The following is a 21,391-nucleotide window of genomic DNA, read 5'->3' as shown; positions in this document are numbered from 1 at the left end:
GACTAGACAGGTACAGACCAACAAGTCTAAGGAGATACACCTGTCCCATATGGCAGAGAGTAAGTGTCATAGTGTAGATAGATAAAATAAGACTAGACAGGTGCAGACCAACAAGTCTAAGGAGATACACCTGTCCCATATGGCAGAGAGTACGTGTCATAGATAGATAAAATAAGACTAGACAGGTACAGACCAACAAGTCTAAGGAGATGCACCTGTCCCATATGGCAGAGAGTAAGTGTCATAGTGTAGATAGATAAAATAAGACTAGACTGGTACAGAGCAACAAGTCTAAGGAGATACACCTGTCCCATATGGCAGAGAGTAAGTGTCATAGTGTAGATAGATAAATTAAGACTAGACAGGTACAGACCAACAAGTCTAAGGAGATACACCTGTCCCATATGGCAGAGAGTACGTGTCATAGATAGATAAAATAAGACTAGACAGGTACAGACCAACAAGTCTAAGGAGATGCACCTGTCCCATATGGCAGAGAGTAAGTGTCATAGATAGATAAAATAAGACTAGACAGGTACAGACCAACAAGTCTAAGGAGATGCACCTGTCCCATATGGCAGAGAGTAAGTGTCATAGTGTAGATAGATAAAATAAGACTAGACAGGTACAGACTAATAAGAATGGTGTAAACTTGACTGTAGATGATTTGGTTTGAGAGTATGTGTGCGTGTTTCATAAAATATTTGTGGCGTGAGTGTGAAGCGACAATGTTACCGATGACGTAGGACGCTGGAGTGAAGACAGTTGGGGGTTAGCCATAGTAGGAAAAGGACGTGTTGTATATTTTTGTAGTGTAGTTCTAGCTCATTTAGTATTAGTTTTTGATAATAAAGTTAATTCTATTTCATGATCGAAGTTGTTGATATCGTTAACTTAGTATATTTATGTAGTGTAGTTCTAGCTCATGTAGTATTAGTATTTGATAACAAAGTTAATTCTATTTCATAATCGAAGTTGTTGATATCGTTAACTTAGTGTCGTCGGAAAATAATAGTTATTCCCGTCCTCATCACATGTTTATAGTGGAGTATTAGTTATAGGAGTAGTCATCATATAAATCCATATACTACGCATACCATTCCCCCTACCCCCCCCCATCACAATGAGTTGTTAAATGTTTTACCTGTCAGATAATGGGTGTGTAAAGAGTTTAGTTTTACCATTCATGGCATTGTCTAGGTTTTAAATATTTTACCTGTCAGATAATGGGTGTGTCCAGAGTTTAGTTTTACCATTCATGGCATTGTCTAGGTTTTAAATATTTTACCTGTCAGGTGAAGGATGTGTTTCTATATTCTAAAAAGACTCTATATAATATACAGTAATATAGTGAGTTCTAAGCCTTACTTTTGTTTTCCAACAAATTCTTGTCTTTTCTCTAGTCTCCCGGATGGCCAAAAAAATGGCCCTGTCTGAGGGAGAGAGGGCAGAGGTCGAGCGGCAGCTGGACGAGATGAGGGTCAAGTACAGGGAGGTCAAACACAAGCATGATCAGATGGTGATGGAGGTGGGGTCGCAGGTCAACGTGCACACTCACATCAACACCATCGCTGACCTTAAAAGGTGAGTCATTAGACATAACTTGTATCCTCACTCACATCAACACCATCGCTGACCTTAAAAGGTGAGTCATTAGACATAACTTGTATCCTCACTCACATCAACACCATCGCTGACCTTAAAAGGTGAGTCATTAGACATAACTTGTATCCTCACTCACATCAACACCATCGCTGACCTTAAAAGGTGAGTCATTAGACATAACTTGTATCCACACTAAAGAAAAGTCGGCATGGTAGAAAGGTAGAGCATTTGACTACTAACCCCAAAGTCTCAAGTTCGGATCCGGGCTTGAGTTCGTACAATGTCCCTGAGTCCACCCAGCTTGGATGGGTACTTGACTCATGTTAAGAAAAGTAGATGTGGCTCGGCATAGTGCTGACCACACTATCCCTTCATATGCTGATGTCACTGAAACAAGTTGAAATCTACTCCACTTATCCCATGGACTAGTAATGTTTGAAAGGCTACTTTACTTTTAACACTAAAGTAAAGTAAAAGTTTCCCTTTCAAACCTGACGGTCTATGGGGCAAGTGAAATAGAGTTCACTTGTTTCTATGACCTGGCATATGAAGAGATAGTGTGGTCAGCACTAAGCCCAGCCACCTTTACTCTCCCTAACGTGAGTTAGGTACCCATCAGAGTTGGGTGGACTCAGGGACGGTCTACTGATATGAACCCGGATTTGAACTCAAGACTTACGGGTTAGCAGTCCAGCTCTCTACCGATAGACCACTACGTCCCTAACACTAAAGAAAACTGGAAACAAAAAAGATAGGCCAACACAGAAAGTTGGCTTGAAAACATGAACTGGAATAAAGTAGACCCGGGGTAAATAGCTGAAAGTCAAATTTTTGGAGAGTTTGTGTCATCCCATGCTGTCTTCTCAATGGTGAGGGGGGAGGTTCAGGGTGTAATTAAAAAAAAGATAATGTTATTACAATTTTATTACACTATTTTTTTGGCTGAATTTTTTTTTAAATACTTAGAAAAGAGCTAACCATTGTTCTACATAAAAAAAAAAAAAACATGGTCATGCACTTTAAGTAAGAAATAATACTCAAAAAAACCTCAAAATAAATTTTCAAATAAAACTCATCAGCTTTACATCCATTATTAGTATCATAGGCTAACATTGTAACTAACCAGCCAGTCTCAAAATTGTGTTCACTTAAAATTTTAGTTGGTTTTATTTTTCATAGTTTTAAAAGATAATTATTTTATACACTCACCACATGGTAATATAAATGTACTTTGGCACCACTGGTTTCTCATTGAAGGAGGATAGTATTGTTTGTAATAAAGAAAAGGAAAACTGTTAATTTGAGAGGTTTATTTTTTAATTAAGAACAATTTGGCTCTGCAGATCTGTGACAGAAGAGAAAGAAAGCTTTGAGAGGGAGATGGATTCACTTCGAGTTAAATTAAATGTAAGAGATATACTTCTTAGTAGTGGTGTCACCAGGTGAGGTGTCACCTATCATGCATGATTTGAGACCCACTGCTACTGTTGTGAGACCCATCATGTATGTTGTGAGACACACTGTTACTGTTGTGAGACCCTCTGTTACTGTTGTGAGACCCATTATGCATGTTGTGAGACCCACTGTTACTGTTGTTAGACCCACTGTTACTGTTATGAAACCCACTGTTACTGTTGTGAGACCCACTGTTACTGTTTTGAGACCCTCTGTTACTGTTATGAAACCCACTGTTACTGTTATGAAACCCACTGTTACTGTTGTGAGACCCACTGTTACTGTTGTGAGACCCACTGTTACTGTTGTGAGACATGCATGTTGTGAGACCCATTATGCATGATTTGAGACCCACTGTTACTGTTGTGAGACCCAATTATGCATGATTTGAGACCCACTGTTACTGTTGTGAGACCCATTATGCATAATTTGAGACCCACTGTTACTGTTGTGAGACCCTGATGCATACGGTGAGACCCATCATGTATGTTGTGAGACCCTGATGCATATGGTGAGACCCACCATACATGTAAACTCCCTATTGCAGGCATCAGAAGAGGAGAGAAGGAACCAAGCCCTGCAAATGGTGGACCTGGTGGCTGAGAACAAAAGGCTGAAAGCTGAGGTCAAGGCCATGCAGAAATCTGTCAAGTAGGGGTTAATTTTACCTACAATTTATAAAGCTTTTATACCCTTGACTACCAGAGCAAAAGTTATTTGATTACAAGATCAGAATTTAGTTTATACATACATATAGTAAAATCATGCTTGTTATGTTTTGTCATAAATTGTTTACATATTTGACAGGTTATCCCAAACACACCCTTTGGGGGGTCACCATCTAACCCTTAGTTCATGAGCCAAAACACACTCTTCAATAATTGATGCCAAACACACCATTAGGATCATGAGCCCAAACACACCATTAGGATCATGACCCCAAACACACCATTAGGATCATAACCCCAAACACACCATTTGGATCATGACCCCAAACACATCATTAGGATCATGACCCCAAACACACCATTGGGATCATGACCCCAAACACACCATTAGGATCATGACCCCAAACACACCATTAGGATCATGACCCCAAACACACCATTGGGATCATGACCCCAAACAGACCATCGGGATCATGACCCTAAACACACCATTAGGATCATGACCCCAAACACACCATTGGGATCATGACCCCAAACACACCATTGGGATCATGACCCCAAACACACCATTGGGATCATGACCCCAAACACACCATTGGGATCATGACCTCAAACACACCATTGGGATCATGGCCCTAAACACACCATTAGGATCATAACCCCAAACACACCATTGGGATCATAACCCCAAACACACCATTGGGATTATGAGGCCAAACACACCATTGGGATTATGAGCCCAAACACACCATTGGGATTATGAGGCCAAACAGACCATTGGGATCATGACCCCAAACACACCATTGGGATTATGAGGCCAAACACACCATTAGGATCATGACCCCAAACACACCATTGGGATCATGAGCCCAAACACACCATTGGGATCATAACCCCAAACACACCATTGGGATCATAACCCCAAACAGACCATTGGGATCATGACCCTAAACACACCATTGGGATTATGAGGCCAAACACACCATTGGGATTATGAGCCCAAACACACCATTGGGATTATGAGGCCAAACACACCATTGGGATCATGACCCCAAACACACCATTGGGATTATGAGGCCAAACACACCATTGGGATTATGAGCCCAAACACACCATTGGGATTATGAGGCCAAACAGACCATTGGGATCATGACCCCAAACACACCATTGGGATTATGAGGCCAAACACACCATTAGGATCATGACCCCAAACACACAATTAGGATCATGACCCCAAACACACCATTAAGAGACCCCAAACACACCATTGGGATCATGACCCCAAACACACCATTAGGATCATGACCCCAAACACACCATTGGGATCATGAGCCCAAACACACCATTGGGATCATGAGCCCAAACACACCATTAAGATTATAAGGCCAAACAGACCATTGGGATCATGACCCTAAACACACCATTGGGATCATGACCCCAAACACACCATTGGGATTATGAGGCCAAACACACCATTAGGATCATGACCCCAAACACACAATTAGGATCATGACCCCAAACACACCATTAAGAGACCCCAAACACACCATTGGGATCATGACCCCAAACACACCATTAGGATCATGACCCCAAACACACCATTGGGATCATGAGCCCAAACACACCATTGGGATCATGAGCCCAAACACACCATTAAGATTATAAGGCCAAACAGACCATTGGGATCATGACCCTAAACACACCATTGGAATCATGACCCCAAACACACCATTAGGATCATGACCCCAAACACACCATTAAGAGAGCCCAAACACACCATTGGGATCATGACCCCAAACACACCCTGGGGTCACTATCCTAAACACATCTGTGCTTTTTTTAAAACTGTCTCAATTACTGCTGAAGCTTCATTAGTATTTTGTAAACCATGAGCTAAGATCAAGAGTTATCCTCCAACAGACACGCCCAGCAGAAGATGGCAGTGCTGCACCGAGCTATTGAGTTGTCTGAAGACAAGGAGCTCATCACACAGGAACAACTGGCAAGTGTTATCAAAGTGGTAAGTGTAGGAAAAAAAAAATTTTGGACCACGAAATGACAAAAATCTGGCACATATCACAGCTTAATTATTTATTCATTTCAATTTTTAAAAATAATTCTTATTGTGTTAAACAGAAGACTTTTTTTTAGGAATAGATGAAAATTAAACCTCTTAATTCATTATATATTTTTGGCTGTAATATTAAAAACGAGCTGATCCGCGCCGTTAGCATATGCCACTATTTAGTTGTTTTATTTTCTACTAAATTATCTGCCATTAATAGCTGTCACTTATTCAACCCGGCTCTACGATTGTAACCATTTGGCATGAACCACAGCTCGCCAAACTGGCGGGGGTGGGGGTGCTAGCGATTTGCCTAGAGAGTGAGGGAGGGGGCGGTTCTGCGTGCTTAAGTGGTGTCCCGCATGGTCCCTCCATGTAAAGAATTTTATATGTAGATAGGAAATTCAAAGAACCAATTAGTGTGCATTATTTTACTATTATTAGTCTTCTGATTTGCTAGTTACACTTTCTTTTTTTAAACTAGCATTGTCTTACACACCTGCTTGTTTTTTAAAACATTTCTTGTGCAGTGAATGACAAGAGTTGGTTTTGTTTTGTTTTCAGGCAGAAAAGACAGCACTAGAGAGGGACACAGTGTATAAAGTGGTGAGTAAAAGTGTGCCAGGATTTAGTTTGGAAGGAAGTTTGATGTGGTTTTCTTATTATTTCCTGTTTGTTGTACTGGTGAATAAATAACGTCACACTTATTTTGACGATTTTTACCTCCCCCCTCCCATCCAGAGTTTCTTCCAGTTCGCCCCCACGAAAAAATTTTCCGCCCCCCCGAACGAAATGAAATTTATATAATTTATATAGAAAATATATACTTTTAACAGTGTCCGCCCCCCCCCCCCCCCCCCCCCCCCCCCCCCCGAAGAAAGTTTACCGCCCCCCGAAAATTTCAAGTGCCCCCCCGGAGAAAAAAGTCTGGAAGAAACACTGCTCCCATCTGTCACACGCCACAAAATGCCAGACCCCCCCCCCCCTAAAATTACATCACACCTCAACCTACAACCCCCCTCAAAATTGCAGTTGAATTTTTTTTAAAACATCGATATTTTTCTAAAATCTTGTCTGAACTCTGTCAAAATAGAATATTTTAATCAATTCCTATTACAATTTATCAAAACAGTTTTCTAAAACGCGAAATAACGTCTAAAATTCGTTATCTAACATTGCTTTTTTATAATGCAAAAGTGTGACGTCGCACCATCTGAGCTCCCCCTCATCACACACTGTCACAAAATTACGAACCCCCCCCCCTCCCCCTCCCCCTTTTTAAGTCTGTTACAAATGGACTGGCTGTATTAAATAGGTGGGCTGAAGGAATTTCTGGGGTTTTGTGATACTTGGATGGGTTTTAACTTGTTTGAGAGTTTTGTGGGCTTTGAAAGTTTTGAGAGTAAAGTTACATAGGCTGGAAGAGTTTGGTGGGCTGGAAGAGTTTGGTGGGCTGGAAGAGTTTGGTGGGCTGGAAGAGTTTGGTGGGCTGGAAAAGTTTGGTGGGCTGGAAAAGTTTGGTGGGCTGGAAAAGTTTGGTGGGCTGGAAGAGTTTGGTGGGCTGGAAGAGTTTGGTGGGCTGGAAAAGTTTGGTGGGCTGGAAGAGTTTGGTGGGCTGGAAGAGTTTGGTGGGCTGGAAAAGTTTGGTGGGCTGGAAAAGTTTGGTGGGCTGGAAAAGTTTGGTGGGCTGGAAAAGTTTGGTGGGCTGGAAAAGTTTGGTGGGCTGGAAAAGTTTGGTGGGCTGGAAGAGTTTGGTGGGCTGGAAGAGTTTGGTGGGCTAGAAGAGTTTGGTGGGCTGGAAGAGTTTGGTGGGCTGGAAAAGTTTGGTGGGCTGGAAAAGTTTGGTGGGCTGGAAAAGTTTGGTGGGCTGGAAGAGTTTGGTGGGCTGGAAAAGTTTGGTGGGCTGGAAGAGTTTGGTGGGCTGGAAAAGTTTGGTGGGCTGGAAAAGTTTGGTGGGCTGGAAAAGTTTGGTGGGCTGGAAGAGTTTGGTGGGCTGGAAGAGTTTGGTGGGCTGGAAGAGTTTGGTGGGCTGGAAAAGTTTGGTGGGCTGGAAAAGTTTGGTGGGCTGGAAGAGTTTGGTGGGCTGGAAAAGTTTGGTGGGCTGGAAGAGTTTGGTGGGCTGGAAAAGTTTGGTGGGCTGGAAGAGTTTGGTGGGCTGGAAAAGTTTGGTGGGCTGGAAGAGTTTGGTGGGCTGGAAAAGTTTGGTGGGCTGGAAGAGTTTGGTGGGCTGGAAGAGTTTGGTGGGCTGGAAGAGTTTGGTGGGCTGGAAAAGTTTGGTGGGCTGGAAGAGTTTGGTGGGCTGGAAGAGTTTGGTGGGCTGGAAAAGTTTGGTGGGCTGGAAGAGTTTGGTGGGCTGGAAAAGTTTGGTGGGCTGGAAGAGTTTGGTGGGCTGGAAGAGTTTGGTGGGCTGGAAGAGTTTGGTGGGCTGGAAGAGTTTGGTGGGCTGGAAAAGTTTGGTTGTCTGGAAGAGTTTGGTGGGCTGGAAGAGTTTGGTGGGCTGGAAAAGTTTGGTGGGCTGGAAAAGTTTGGTGGGCTGGAAAAGTTTGGTGGGCTGAAAAAGTTTGGTGGGCTGGAAGAGTTTGGTGGGCTGGAAGAGTTTGGTGGGCTGGAAGAGTTTGGTGGGCTGGAAAAGTTTGGTGGGCTGGAAAAGTTTGGTGGGCTGGAAAAGTTTGGTGGGCTGGAAAAGTTTGGTGGGCTGGAAAAGTTTGGTGGGCTGGAAGAGTTTGGTGGGCTGGAAGAGTTTGGTGGGCTGGAAGAGTTTGGTGGGCTGGAAAAGTTTGGTGGGCTGGAAAAGTTTGGTGGGCTGGAAAAGTTTGGTGGGCTGGAAGAGTTTGGTGGGCTGGAAGAGTTTGGTGGGCTGGAAGAGTTTGGTGGGCTGGAAGAGTTTGGTGGGCTGGAAGAGTTTGGTGGGCTGGAAAAGTTTGGTGGGCTGGAAAAGTTTGGTGGGCCAGAATAGTTTAGTGGGCCAGAATAGTTTGGTGGTCTAGAAGAATTTGGTGGGCGGAAGAGTGCGAGGTCCAAAGAGTTTGATAGGATGGATCAGTAGTTTGGGTTCAGGCTGCCACTGGGATTGTGTGATGTTTTTTTGCTTAGACCTCAATTAAAATAAAAATTTCCCCATGCAGGCAAGAGAACACCAGGAAGAAGCCAAACAAACAGTGAACAGGTTGATGCAGGGCAGTGTAGCAGTAGGAAAACTTGAAGAGAAACTCAAAGTAAGAGTAATCCTAATGTCTTTATTTCATAATCTGCTTTGTGTTAGCTTTATATAGATTAGCTGTTTTAATTGAATTTTTCTGTTTTCTCTGTAACTATACAGAGGCGTAGCGACCCTTCTCAGCGCCCGGGGACAAACTTTTGATTTGCACCCCCCCCCCCCCCCCTCGAACTTTTCATTTGCACCCCTCCTTCAAACTTTCAATTTGGCGCCCCCCACTAAGGTTGGCGCCCGGGGACATATGTCGCCGTCCCCCCCCCCTCGCTACGCCTCTGTAACTATATGCAACTACTTGTTATCTCCTAGGTGTAAAGAATGTGTATTCTGTTTGCAACTAAATAATTTTTCTCCTTGTTTTAGCTGTATCGCATGAAAGCATCAGCAAAACTTAATACAGTGGCTGAAAGGTAAGATCTGTTTTCTGCTTAATTTATTTTGTATTATTAAATTCATCAAATGATAAACAAAAATATTAAGTACCTTTAGGATACATGTTTAACTGACCTTGACATTTGATGGGATTGTGTTGTCGGAGACATGTCCAACCAACTCTAAATCATAGTTTAAAGCTTTTTTATTTATTTATTTTATATTAAGTTCAACAAATCAGTACTTTTTTTTAAAACAATATTCATTTACCAAATCATCTGAAATGAGATATTTTTTTCTTCCTTTTATGACATTATTCAGTCGCTTATAATGTTGCTCCAAAATAAATAGGTGGGCTGAAGGAATTTCTGGGGTTTTGTGATACTTGGATGGGTTTTAACTTGTTTGAGAGTTTTGTGGGCTAATGCATGTGAATACTCAAACTGTGTTGCATTCATTCAAACTTTGCAGGTTAAAAGAACAGGATGAAGCTTTTAATAGCAAAAAAAAAGAATATGAAAGAGAAATCCAGTACTTACGACTATTACTTAAAGAAAAAGAAGAAGTCATTGAGTCTCTCGAGAAAGATAAAAAGTGAGTTCCCTTGCTATGTCCTGGTTTGTTTATTGTGAATTTGCTATTTCAAACGTTTTTTAAATGTATAGATTTAATGAATTTTACATTTAAAAATTACAGAATGTAGAAATATAAATAAAAAATATTAAAAATAATAATAGAATATAATAGTTTTAAAAAAATTACCATTTACAGTAAATAACTTATTTATTAAATGGATGAATACAAACTGTATATATAAATGTTTAAAATAGTGTATAAATTATAAACTAAGTACATCTCTATTTTGTGGGAATACAATTGTTGTGAGTGACTCTGCAGTTAGAGAAAACTATTTCTAGTTTTAAGATTTTGAGTATTACTTTTAAAAATATGGGATTGATTTACCTACCCATTTTTAGAGTTGTTTCTTTCCTGTCCCTTGTCAGTGCTCATTGCCATTGTTAAAAAAAATGTATTTCTGCTTTAAATTTTATATATTAACCCTTTGCTGTCTGGGTGGCAAATATTTTTTTTTTCTTAATGTATGGCCAAACAGCAGAACCTAACTCTATTCCTCCCTCCCCCATTGCTGATTAGAATAATTAATTAACTTTAAAAATATCCATATATGTTTTTTTAAATAATTAAAATGTTATTCCCAAAGAAAAATGGATACAGTTTTAAAAAGTATTATCGAACACGATAGTGAAAAAAAAAATGGTTTACAAAGGACAGGCATTTTGGGGCGAAAAAAACACGTAATAAAAATCGAGAATGCTTTCGATCGCATGGGATAGCAAATGGTTAATAGAATTTAACATCGTAACTGATTATAAAATTGACACAATTGATATTTGTTTGATAGGGACATTGAGAAAGACCTGGACACAATGTGGCAAGCTGCATCGTGCGAGAACCAGCGTGTGAAAAATATTTTGCGCAGCGGTCCCAGAAAACTGAGGGACCAGGTCCACATAACGGACGCCCTGAAGGACGAGATGGAGAACGAGGAACTGCTGCACTTCTCCGAGGATGAGTCGAGTAAACTCTGATATTAACTGTTGCGATAGTGTGCTACAAGGCTGTGATATATTTTTACTTCACGTTTATTTTTTATACAAGACTGGACATTTAAAAAAATTTTATAATGATATATTGAACTTGTGGTATTTGAAAATATCCCAATTTTTTTAGTTATACATTTACACCAAATTTATTGAAAGGAATCTCAACAGGACTAGATCACTAAAGGCACAACTTTCTGCTTGTGTTTTGCATCGATACTGTAATTAGGAGTAATTGTGTAATACCTAAATCAGCTAGCTGTGCTTTATACAATTGTTTACTTAAATCAACTTGATATGATTTTACACATGTTTTACCACCATAGTTTTGTGAGTGCTTACTATTTTATTAGGAGGTAACTCTGTCATTACAAGAATAGTTTTCTTTTAATTATGCCATAAGATGACTGTATTATTTATCCAAAATTTAATAGACAGTTCTATTTTTTTTAAAACCAGTTTTAGTTGTGTTTGCCTATTTTGCTAAACACTTTTTAAATTGAAGAAATAAAAATAGTAAATACTTTGAGCTATATGTAATAACAGTTAGTGTTAATATAGCCCCAATTTAATTTTTTTTTTTTTTTTGAGGCTACTGAATTACTACTAGATCTACTATCTGACAAAAACAGGACTATCTTCAGGGTTTGCCAAGAAATGCCAGTGACCGGCAAAAGAGCTTTCTGTGGCAGCCCCATGTGTCTTGTGTACTTAAGGGAAAAGATTATCTGGTTTTTAATTATTATTTCAATACTTGTTAGTAGTTTATTATTTCCATGAGTATGCTCCCACTTTTAATTTGACTTGTTACTTTTGTGAGGTTATGTTTTTTTATTTCAACTTAATTTACTTCATAGTAATGTTATGGTGGTAGTTTAAAGATAGATGATTTGCTGGATTTATTCATGTTTTGTTAGTTTAGTTTTACACTCAATGATTGAAGCACATTGATACCACAAAGATCCACTTCAGCCAAGGTGATTTTTATGTTTAACTGTCAAAATTGTCTCTTTAACTTCGTTCATATTTTTATAACCCCACAAGTGTTGCCAAAATCAATGTACCACCATACAAGACCTGTCTAGTGTCACTCTGGTGACCTAATGTTTCTAGATCTGGATTCTGCTGTAATCGTATTCCATACTTTAAAATTTTTCTTCGTTGTTTAAAATGCATCTTTAACCATTGATGTTTATAAGTATTAACTTTATCATTATGATGTAATCTTTAAATGATCACCTTGCATTCATAGTAATACTAAAAAGGCTTGACATCAGTATCTTTTAGCAGCACAAATCCCACCCCATTTATGCCCATATTTTAAAGGAAAGGTTGTGAAATACATTTTTTTTGGAGTATACTTTGGTCACTTTAGATTTTTAAGTAGTTTTTATAATTTTAATAGTCCCACGTTTCTGAAGATCTTAGCATAAACTCTTGTAGTTTTCACTTTAAAGTGCAATATTTTTCTGAAAGAAATTTAAGACAGATCTAGATAGTATGTTTAGCTACTTATGTTTAAAAAATTGTGTTTATATGTAGGAAGCTGATTATTTTTTTGTCTCTTTGATTACATTTTTGAACGGTGGGTTTACTTTTATAAAAAAAAACCTGTGTGATTTAACTCAGATGAGTTCTGAAGAAAAATTTTATTTACTTGTCACTTTATGTAAGTTAACGATTTATCTCCGTCCATGCATACTTATAATGGTGCTAATATTCGTTAATTGCCTTGTAAGAAATATTTTTAAATACTCAGAGGTCAATACAGAACGTGGTCCTTAACTGAAACAAAACATATAATTAGAAGGCAGATCAGTCTTCCTTTGTTGCAATGTCACATTTTAGACTCATTTTTTTTATCATATAATAAAGTAATTTTGGTATCGTATATAGTGTATGACATGTTTATATTTATATATATATATAATTAAAGTTTGAATTATGAATGTAACTATTGCATTTGTGTATGTATATTTCATAATATACTGTTGAAATTAAATACTTTGATCAAATTTTAACCTAGATCTGTTTCTCCATTTTTGCTACAAAGTTGTTTTAAAAGCTAAGAGGAATTTTTTTTAAAAACTGCATACTCTTATTTATTATCTTAAAACAAGGCACACTATTGGGGAACCATATCATACAAACACCCAGGTTCAAAACCATAGAAGATGCACTTCACAAATGGCAAAGAACAGCCAGACCCAGATCAAAATTAGAAAAAATCAGTGCTTATACAACAGCAAAAAAAGAAATACACATTAAGAAAAATTGAAGTTTTAAAATCAGTTTTATTTAATATTAATCAGACCATGTAGACAATACATTATAAAAAATACTTGCATTCATTTTTATGAAAACCCAGTTGGATTTTTAAAATCTTATTCATTCTTAAATTTTACCCGACCATATAAACAAATAATTTTAATAAACATTTTTCCAATATAGACATGAAAGTTTATTTTTTAAAAGCAATGCATTGATATACGTAATTAAAAATCAATCACTTCTGTTTAAATAGATAATTCAAACAGTTTATCTTCTTCTCCGAGATCGACTTCTACTATCACTTCTGCTTGATCTGCTTCTTTCTTGTCTGTTTCTTTCTCTCTCTCTACTGCGTTCTCGCTCTCTTTCACGTTCTCGTTGTCGTTCAAGTCTTGCAGCCTCCTAGAAATACAAAACAAGTTTACCTTGCTTTTAAACTCAAGTTAATTCAAAACAATCCAGAATCTAGAAGTTAAGTGACACATTTAAGATACCTCTGTGCATGAAACGTCCTTTTAAATTTAACTATTCATCTGCATTGGATTACATCATGAGTGGAATAAACCCATGATATTTTAATAAATGAATTAGACAGCATACATAAAACCAATAAAAAGGCAGTTAAGCATTGCTGAACTATTATACTTTTTAACAGTTGTAACATGCATTATAAGGGCTGACTAAAGCTAATGTTCTTCATCTATTTGAGAGTACATGCACCCAACCTCCCCCCCCCCCCCCCCAAACCATGAATTTGACTGGGCTGATATTGATTTCACCCATGATCAAAACAAACTTTCAAAATTAAAAATGTAGGCACTGTAAGAAAAAAAAAATTCTATGCTCTTTTCCCCTCACCCTTCTCTTTAGTTCCTCTTTTTCTCTTTCTTCTTTAGCCGCTATTCTTTTCTGTCTTTCTTTCTCTAACTCTTGTTTTTTAATCAGTCTTTGCAGAGACTAGAAACAAAGATGATATTAAAAAGTCAAACAATATAAACAACAAGCAATATTAGTTATCATTTAATATAATAATATATGCTATAGTGGCAGGACTAGTATGTGCTGGAGGCCCTATAACATATCAAAGTATCTTTTAAAATAAATCAATGAACTGAATTTTAGTGTGCTCATCAATACTGTAAACAGTATAATAATTTCAAATTTAACCAACTAGTAGCAGCAGTTTTATTGACATATTTAGTTTGTATACAAATTTGATTTCAAAACTGTTATGCTTATGAAGCTTAAACTGAATATACACAGCCTACGTTAAGCTTTTGAAAGCAGCTCTGGGAAATGTAGAGGTCATTTCATAGACTTACAGACAACTTATATCTGCACTCAATTGTTTTCCATTCAAATCACTTTAACTAAACAAGCCCACTCTCAAACACTAACAAAACTGGTGTAAGTTTAAAACAGGAAACCACATACCTGTTCTTCTGTAAGTGGCAACCAATAAATGCAAGGTGTTGCTTTAGTTTTCCTGAACAAATCATCTAATAGTTTGGCTGGAGGTTCTTCTTCCCCTTTGACATCTGCAAAAAAAAGTTCATGTTTGATAGTACAATAAAACAACAATTAATTCTAGTTTAATTGGTTTTTAGATTGTGGAGTAGGTAAGGTTTTGAGAGATCTTAAGAATTCATGAACATAACTTTAATGGAGCTTAAAGGATTTTAGGTGTTTTATTTCGAATCTGCATGCAAAACACTTAATGATACTAAGAAAAAATTGTTAACCTCTTGACTTCTTTTCTTTCCGTCTTTCATCATCCTTTTTTTCTCTGCTATGTTCTCTTCTTTTCAGCTGCTCCCTGTCCCTTGATCTAGATCTCCTGGCAGGTCTTTCTCTTTCTTTAGATCTTGATCTGGATCTATAAATGTACAAACTTCAATGTTATATACATATATATTAAAGAAATACTGAATATATGAGCAAGCATATTCAAATTATACAAATATTTACAGTGAAAAAAATTATTTGTTTTCTTGAAAAAAACAGGAACAAATCTTATTTTTTAATTTACAGTGCCACCAATAGAAGGTGAAGTTATGTCTAAAATGTGTTAACAGTATTGTTTATGTTTTCTTACTTAGATAGTTGCTGTACTTTATCTCTATCCCATTCTCTAATAGGATTTTTCCTCTCAGCTTCTCTTCTTCTGTCTCTGGCATCACGCTTTTCTCTGGTTTCTTTCTCCTTTTCTTCTCTTTCCCTCTGCTCTCTCAACTTCAACCTCTTTTCTCTTTCTTCATCCTCTTTCTGTTCTTTGATCTTTTTAGAATCTTCTACGGGTCGCTTTACAAGTGCAGGAAGTGGAACATCTCCTTCAGTCTTCCTATGTATTACCTGAATTATTTGTTTATAAAATAAATACCTCGCTTCATAGTTAAGCATCCATAAGTTGTTTGTGATTTTAAAATATTGATTTTTATTTATAAATGTGAATTTTCCATACATCTATTAAACCACTAGCAGAGAAACATGTAGGTTTTCTCAAGCAATAAAACTATCAACAGTAGTGTACAACATTTGTTACATTAACAAAGCCCTCTGGTGTAAACCCATCCACAACATGTCATCACACCACAATGTTGACAGTGATGTGAAAAATGTGTGGAATGGAGAACTTCATTTTACCCATTACACATGTCCTGGGACTGGAAAAAACTCAAACCAAGTTTTTTCAAATTATTTTGGATTTCATACATTTTTACATACTATAACCCACTTTCAAAATAGTGATTTTTTTTCCAAACATTGCAAGTCTGAAATGCTATACACTTTTCTAAATTCAAATTTTTTTCCAGTTTGTGTACAAACCCTGTGATTTATAAAGAGGCTAAATGGTGATTGTAATTTTTTGACAATTTCACAGACATTCTAAAATTTTAGAAAAAAAAAAATAGTCAATTAGCGGTTTTACTTACATCTTCAACAGTAGCAAAGTCCACAATAAGTATTTTGGGATTTGACTGTGGCCATCTGGTGCCATGCAGAGCTGCCCGTGCTTTAACAGCATCTTCATCAGATTTGTACTGGGAAAGATAATTTTGTAATCATAATATCTATGTTATCTAGCAATATGGTCTACTAAGTCAATTAAATTACTCATAGACAACCTTTAGAGAATGAATTACAGACTCAGGTGTAAGAGTGAATGTTACTTACAGCTGCTAAGCAGTGAGATTTGATATCATTTATCCAAAAGTATTCATCATCAAGCTCCCCAGACCGCTTTAAGAGTTCCTTCAACTGACCAATCGTAAAGGGTCTGACTAGGCCAGCTATCCTGATCACCCGGTTGGGGGGGTTTCTTGCTGGTGACTGGCTGTTTTTTACAGGCTCTGGTTCATCCACAACAGGAAGGAGTGCTTTACTTGACCGGGTGGTGGCAAAAACTTTTTCTGCACAACAGAATGGATCATATAAGTACATTGTTTTAATGTCGCAGCAAGTACTAAAGCTTTTAAGTTGCAGACATGGTAAAAGAGAAATCAATACTATGAGTGGACATTTCACAAATTTAAGTTTAATTCACACATGCTAGGCTGAGAGAAAATATTAGGTAATATGCAGTAATGAAAGTATCTAGTTCTGATCTCAAGCTAGAGTCTGTAGGGCGCCCCGAGTCCACCCAACTCTTGTGTATCTGACTAATGTTAAGAAAACTAAAGTGGCTTGGAATAATGCTGACTACACTATCCCCTCATATTCAGAGGTCCTAGAAACAGATGAATTCTACTTCATCTGCCCCATATGTCTTGGGGACAAGTGGGATAAGATGATGATGCAGTAAAGAAATCAAATAGGATTTATTTTAAGATAGTATGCAAGATTTTTTTTTTGTTCCAGTAAATTTTGTGAGGTGTTTTGTTGGGTGCATGAACTGTTTTGATGTTGACCAATAGATTTGTATCATCTGAATGTAGAAGTAGGTGAATAATGCTTGTATTACAACATTAAGTAAAGACAAATTTATTTAGGTGTCAAAAAATGTAAAAAATCAGCAGTTTGATCTTTCCCCCCCCCCCCCTTTTTTTGTGTATGTGTAGAAAATAAAAAAATTAAAACTAAATCATAGTCATTATTAATTTGTAAACAGTGCCATATACAGTATGACCAACCACTATTTTGGGTCATTATTGAAATGTCAGAAAAACTGTTGTTTTTTTACTGGAAATTATTGTACTGCAAGACAAAATTTCAATGTAATGGAACATTAAATAACAGGAATAGCTAATTGGATGGAAAGCAGATTAAAGAAATTAAACGATTCTGGGGCATTTCTCTAATTAATGAACATCCATGCTACACTAAATTAGTGAACTGTTTTTATGGTTATTTTGCAGTGAGTATATGCAAGTATAAATGCTTGGAGTAAAAGAATCCTTAATAATTATCCTCATGTATTTATAGAAAGCTTAAGACTGAAGCAAATCAACTATGTTTGGGCCCAACCTTTTTCTTTTTCTGTATCCTTGACCTCTGTGTTTTCTTTCTCTTCTACATCATCTTTCTTCTTTTTCAACTTTTTCCCCTCCTTCAACTTTTTCTTTCCTCCATCTTTAGGAGAGGTTGTTGAAATTTTGATAATTTTTTTCTCAGGTTCAGAATGCGACTCATCTGATCTATCATCACGGGCTTCAACTTTTCTAGCATCTTCTTGGGCTGGTTCATCTTCTTTAACATCTTCATCTGACCTTGGAGACTGCTGAGATAGGGAAGTTAACAGCTTGATACATTCTGTTTTTTCCCTGGCTCCCCCTCCCCCCCCCCCAATTTTCAGCAATAAAAACATACATTTTGATAATAATCAGCTTCTGCTGGTAATTTTAAAGAATCTATATATATAATTCTCTTCTGAGAGACGCTAGAAAACAAGATGTAAAAGCGCTCCCTACCATCCCCACCCCTACATGGTCTTAGTGAGCTGTGGTTCACGCTATGTTACCTTCATGGAGTCGGGTTTAGTGACAGCTATTAGGGGCAGATAATTTAGTTTGAAACTATTTTAAACATGGGGGGGGGGGGTTATGGTCCTTAACGAGCTACTTATAGTGTTTTAAAGAAATATTTTCAGGGTTAGCGTTGGTACTGTCGAATTCACAAATTATGAATTACTGAAAAGTAGAAAAAACAACAACTAAATAGCGGCGTATGTTATGCCGCGGGCCGGCTCGTAATAGATATTACACCTTTTTGATAGACAAATTAATTAAGTCTGATTGAATATTTGTCACACTATTTTTTAAATGGCTATTTTACCCTTCTTTGATTTTTTAATAAAGAAAACAATTGTCATTTGAATCTAGACTCCTCATAGTCACAAAAAAAATCTATAAATTATCAGAACATTATATTCTTTATTGCTTGCATAGTTTATTATTCTAATGCCTGAAACAATAAGCTATTTTTTTTTTGAGGAAAAAAATGTAGATTTAGGTTTCTGTCCATGCTAGATCTAGTTCTGCCTGACTTGACATTTGTCTGGAAGGAAGGGGTGGTGTATGACGAGAGTAAATGATAAGTGGATAACACAGCTGTAATTATAACAAGCTAAATGCAAGACTCTAGGCCAGGAGCCAAAGGTTACAAGAAATAAATTTAATTTATAATGGTCTTGATTTACATTTTTACATAAGGCAAAAGTGTAAAAATGTAAACATCTGTAACATTTTTAAAATGTACCTAATGTCAAGTTATGAAGTTATGAGATAAAATTGTATAAGTAGGAAGCCCTGCTATTACCACTTTGTAGCTGGATAATGTTTGAATGGCATAAGTCAATCCTGGTTTAATTAAATGAACAAGTGTTATATAACTTTTAATTAAGCCTTTAACTCATGAACCAGAATTCCCCCAATCCCAGCAAAATATCAAACCAAAAAGTAGCTTAACCAACTGTCATATAATTAATGTATCTAACTACCTGCATAAGGTATCAGAGAAAAGCAAAAGACTATGCAGAAAGTATCAAGTATAAATACAATATTACTCTTACTTCAGAAGACAATGAAATTCAACCAACCTGTACAATAATTCTCTTAACTTTAACATCTCTATGATCCTCTTCATGCTCATCATAATCAAGTGTGTTTACTTCCTCTGTTTCTATGTCAAACACTGATTCAGTTAATTTCACATCTCCGATAAGATTCTATCATAAAAAAAAAAGCTTTGTAAGATACTTAATTTATTGATATAAACATATGTTCAGAGTTAGCATGCAAACCTAGGCATTTGTTCATACTGATAAATAAGGTTGATATGGTTAGGTCGTTAAGCCCATGGCTGGTAAACCAAAAAGACCCAATTTCAAACCCCCAGGCAGGTGAGGCTCGATAGCTGGGGACAGCAACCCATCTAGGAGAGACAACTAAAAATATTACAACTTCTGCTTTGTAGTTTGTTCTTGGTTGTGCAAAGGTTATGGAAGCAAATCCAGGAAGAAAGGAGGCTGAAACTGGAGTCATCGGCCAATATGGCACATATGTGGACATTGTTACACCTATTCACTAGAAAACTAAAGAGTTACTTCCACACTTGCCCAGCTAAAGGTACATCTGTTCAAATGTTTTACCTTTAAAGAATCAGAAGAAATTTCTAGACTAGTTGCCCTTTTGACAGTCTTTGCAGCCTTGGATGTTTTGGAGCCCCATTTCCTCTTCTTTGCACCTTTATCTTTTTTGAGGGTTGTCTCAGAATCTGCCTCTTTTGATACAACTAATTCATAAAGAAAATATGGGATTTTTTATGAGTCCACCTGATAAATACATATGATTGTGATTGCAGTTTAAATTAAATGTTTTTGAAAGTGAAGTTGCAATTATTTAGAAATGTAATTGATGTTAGCATAGCTAGGCAGGGATGAATCAAAGTAAACCTTTAGTAGTGTCATCTTTACAAGTATCTGCATCACCACCCCCTGTCGTACTCAAAGAACTTGATTCATTGCTTGGACTTTTCTGATCCTGTTGTTATTGAATAAAAAAAGGAAAACAAAATCTAAGATACATTTTCTTCCAGTATTTTAACTAGTCGGCATAATTACGTGTTGATGTCATTATGATAGAAATAATAATTTTAAGAGGTTAAGACCAATGAAACTTCAATACAAGGGGCAAAAAAAATTTAGCACAATTAAAACAAAAAACCAATGTAAACAGGAAACTGTTTTATACACAATTTAATGAAGAACATTTTTAGAAACCCCAAAATTTTCTAAATTTTTCAACATGACTATTTAGGCCCACCCACCATGCCAAAACTACTCTTTAAAATCTATTAGTTACCCAGTATTTTATCTTCATTGTTTGATAAATGAAATTATAAAGTGTCCTATTTACAAGAGAAAAAAATTGGTAAGAGTTGAGGGAATCTGTGTCAGTCTCTGAAACTGGAAAAATATGACAAAAAATATACACTAAATACCACTCCAGCCATTGCCCTTGTTTGCAAATTCTTGTATGAAATTATCTTAGATTTGACCAGCTATCACATCCAGTTGAATTAATTTTCATTTTGGTAAAAAGCTGTAGAAATTCAGCAGTATTTTCACTTTGGGAATGCTTAACAGTCTGTGGTTAAGTCCATTGAAAACACAAAGTAACGAAAATGTTCAGTAATTGTTCATTCATGTATGAGCAAACAGTAACTAAGTACTGTGATCACGGTGAATTTGAAGAGTGTTGAATATGAACGAAATATTCTTTGAGTGGTTGCTGATTCATATTGCTGAAGAACACATTGCGACTGTCCTGGTAAAGACGGGTTAAATTTTTAATTCAAAACGGTTCAACGAAGGCATGTAGATGAAGAGTAATGCCTAGGTTGCAATTATCCTCTGTAAGTTTTTCCATTCTGGAAAATGTTTGAAGCAAAGGTAATGCTTATTGGAAAGTTCATAGCGAAGTTGCTTTTAAAGTTCATATTGAATGAGTCTTGAATAGCAGGTTCAAGTAGTCCTTGAAAGACGAACACGACAATATGCAGCTCTAGTTTGAATAGCTTGAAGTTTATTGTCTTTAGGTATAAATAAAGTTCGTAAAGATTTTGTGACTTTTTGTGTTGCAGAAATGAATTTCACACAAAAGTCCTTGTTGGGGCTGTTGGG

General features: G+C 37.0%; 2 protein-coding genes across 7 annotated transcripts in view; one reads left to right on the top strand and one right to left on the bottom strand.

The window, feature by feature from the left end:
• The window catches only part of LOC131944174 (centrosomal protein of 89 kDa), a 37,858-nt gene extending 24,847 nt beyond the window's left edge, over nt 1-13,011 (top strand). For 2 of the 4 annotated variants that reach the window (XM_059304697.1, XM_059304694.1), the window contains 9 exons: nt 1,404-1,584; nt 2,949-3,012; nt 3,608-3,711; nt 5,649-5,748; nt 6,358-6,399; nt 8,919-9,008; nt 9,371-9,417; nt 9,851-9,973; nt 10,803-13,011. In XM_059304697.1, coding sequence (XP_059160680.1) covers nt 1,404-1,584; nt 2,949-3,012; nt 3,608-3,711; nt 5,649-5,748; nt 6,358-6,399; nt 8,919-9,008; nt 9,371-9,417; nt 9,851-9,973; nt 10,803-10,989 — 938 coding nt within the window. In that variant the 3' untranslated portion in view covers nt 10,990-13,011. Of the gene's footprint in view, nt 1-100; nt 150-365; nt 415-1,403; nt 1,585-2,948; nt 3,013-3,607; nt 3,712-5,648; nt 5,749-6,357; nt 6,400-8,918; nt 9,009-9,370; nt 9,418-9,850; nt 9,974-10,802 lie in introns of all 4 variants that reach the window. The other 2 variants (XM_059304695.1, XM_059304696.1) reach the window with 2 other exon arrangements.
• Nucleotides 13,012-13,277: 266 nt separating this feature from the next.
• The window catches only part of LOC131944178 (apoptotic chromatin condensation inducer in the nucleus), a 34,389-nt gene continuing 26,275 nt past the window's right edge, over nt 13,278-21,391 (bottom strand). For 2 of the 3 annotated variants that reach the window (XM_059304704.1, XM_059304705.1), the window contains exons 10-20: nt 20,162-20,249; nt 19,859-20,001; nt 19,307-19,435; nt 17,737-17,989; nt 16,447-16,682; nt 16,206-16,313; nt 15,368-15,624; nt 15,015-15,148; nt 14,707-14,810; nt 14,131-14,229; nt 13,278-13,674 (exon numbers count right to left, since the gene is read on the bottom strand). In XM_059304704.1, coding sequence (XP_059160687.1) covers nt 13,540-13,674; nt 14,131-14,229; nt 14,707-14,810; nt 15,015-15,148; nt 15,368-15,624; nt 16,206-16,313; nt 16,447-16,682; nt 17,737-17,989; nt 19,307-19,435; nt 19,859-20,001; nt 20,162-20,249 — 1,686 coding nt within the window. In that variant the 3' untranslated portion in view covers nt 13,278-13,539. The remainder of the gene's footprint in view (nt 13,675-14,130; nt 14,230-14,706; nt 14,811-15,014; nt 15,149-15,367; nt 15,625-16,205; nt 16,314-16,446; nt 16,683-17,736; nt 17,990-19,306; nt 19,436-19,858; nt 20,002-20,161; nt 20,250-21,391) is intronic. The other variant, XM_059304706.1, reaches the window with a different exon arrangement.

This window comes from Physella acuta, unplaced genomic scaffold, assembly GCF_028476545.2.
Source record: "Physella acuta isolate Inbredline_101_S28 unplaced genomic scaffold, ASM2847654v3 ptg000484l, whole genome shotgun sequence".
Classification (NCBI taxonomy): domain Eukaryota; kingdom Metazoa; phylum Mollusca; class Gastropoda; family Physidae; genus Physella; species Physella acuta.
This window is presented reverse-complemented; position numbering and strand designations above follow the sequence as displayed.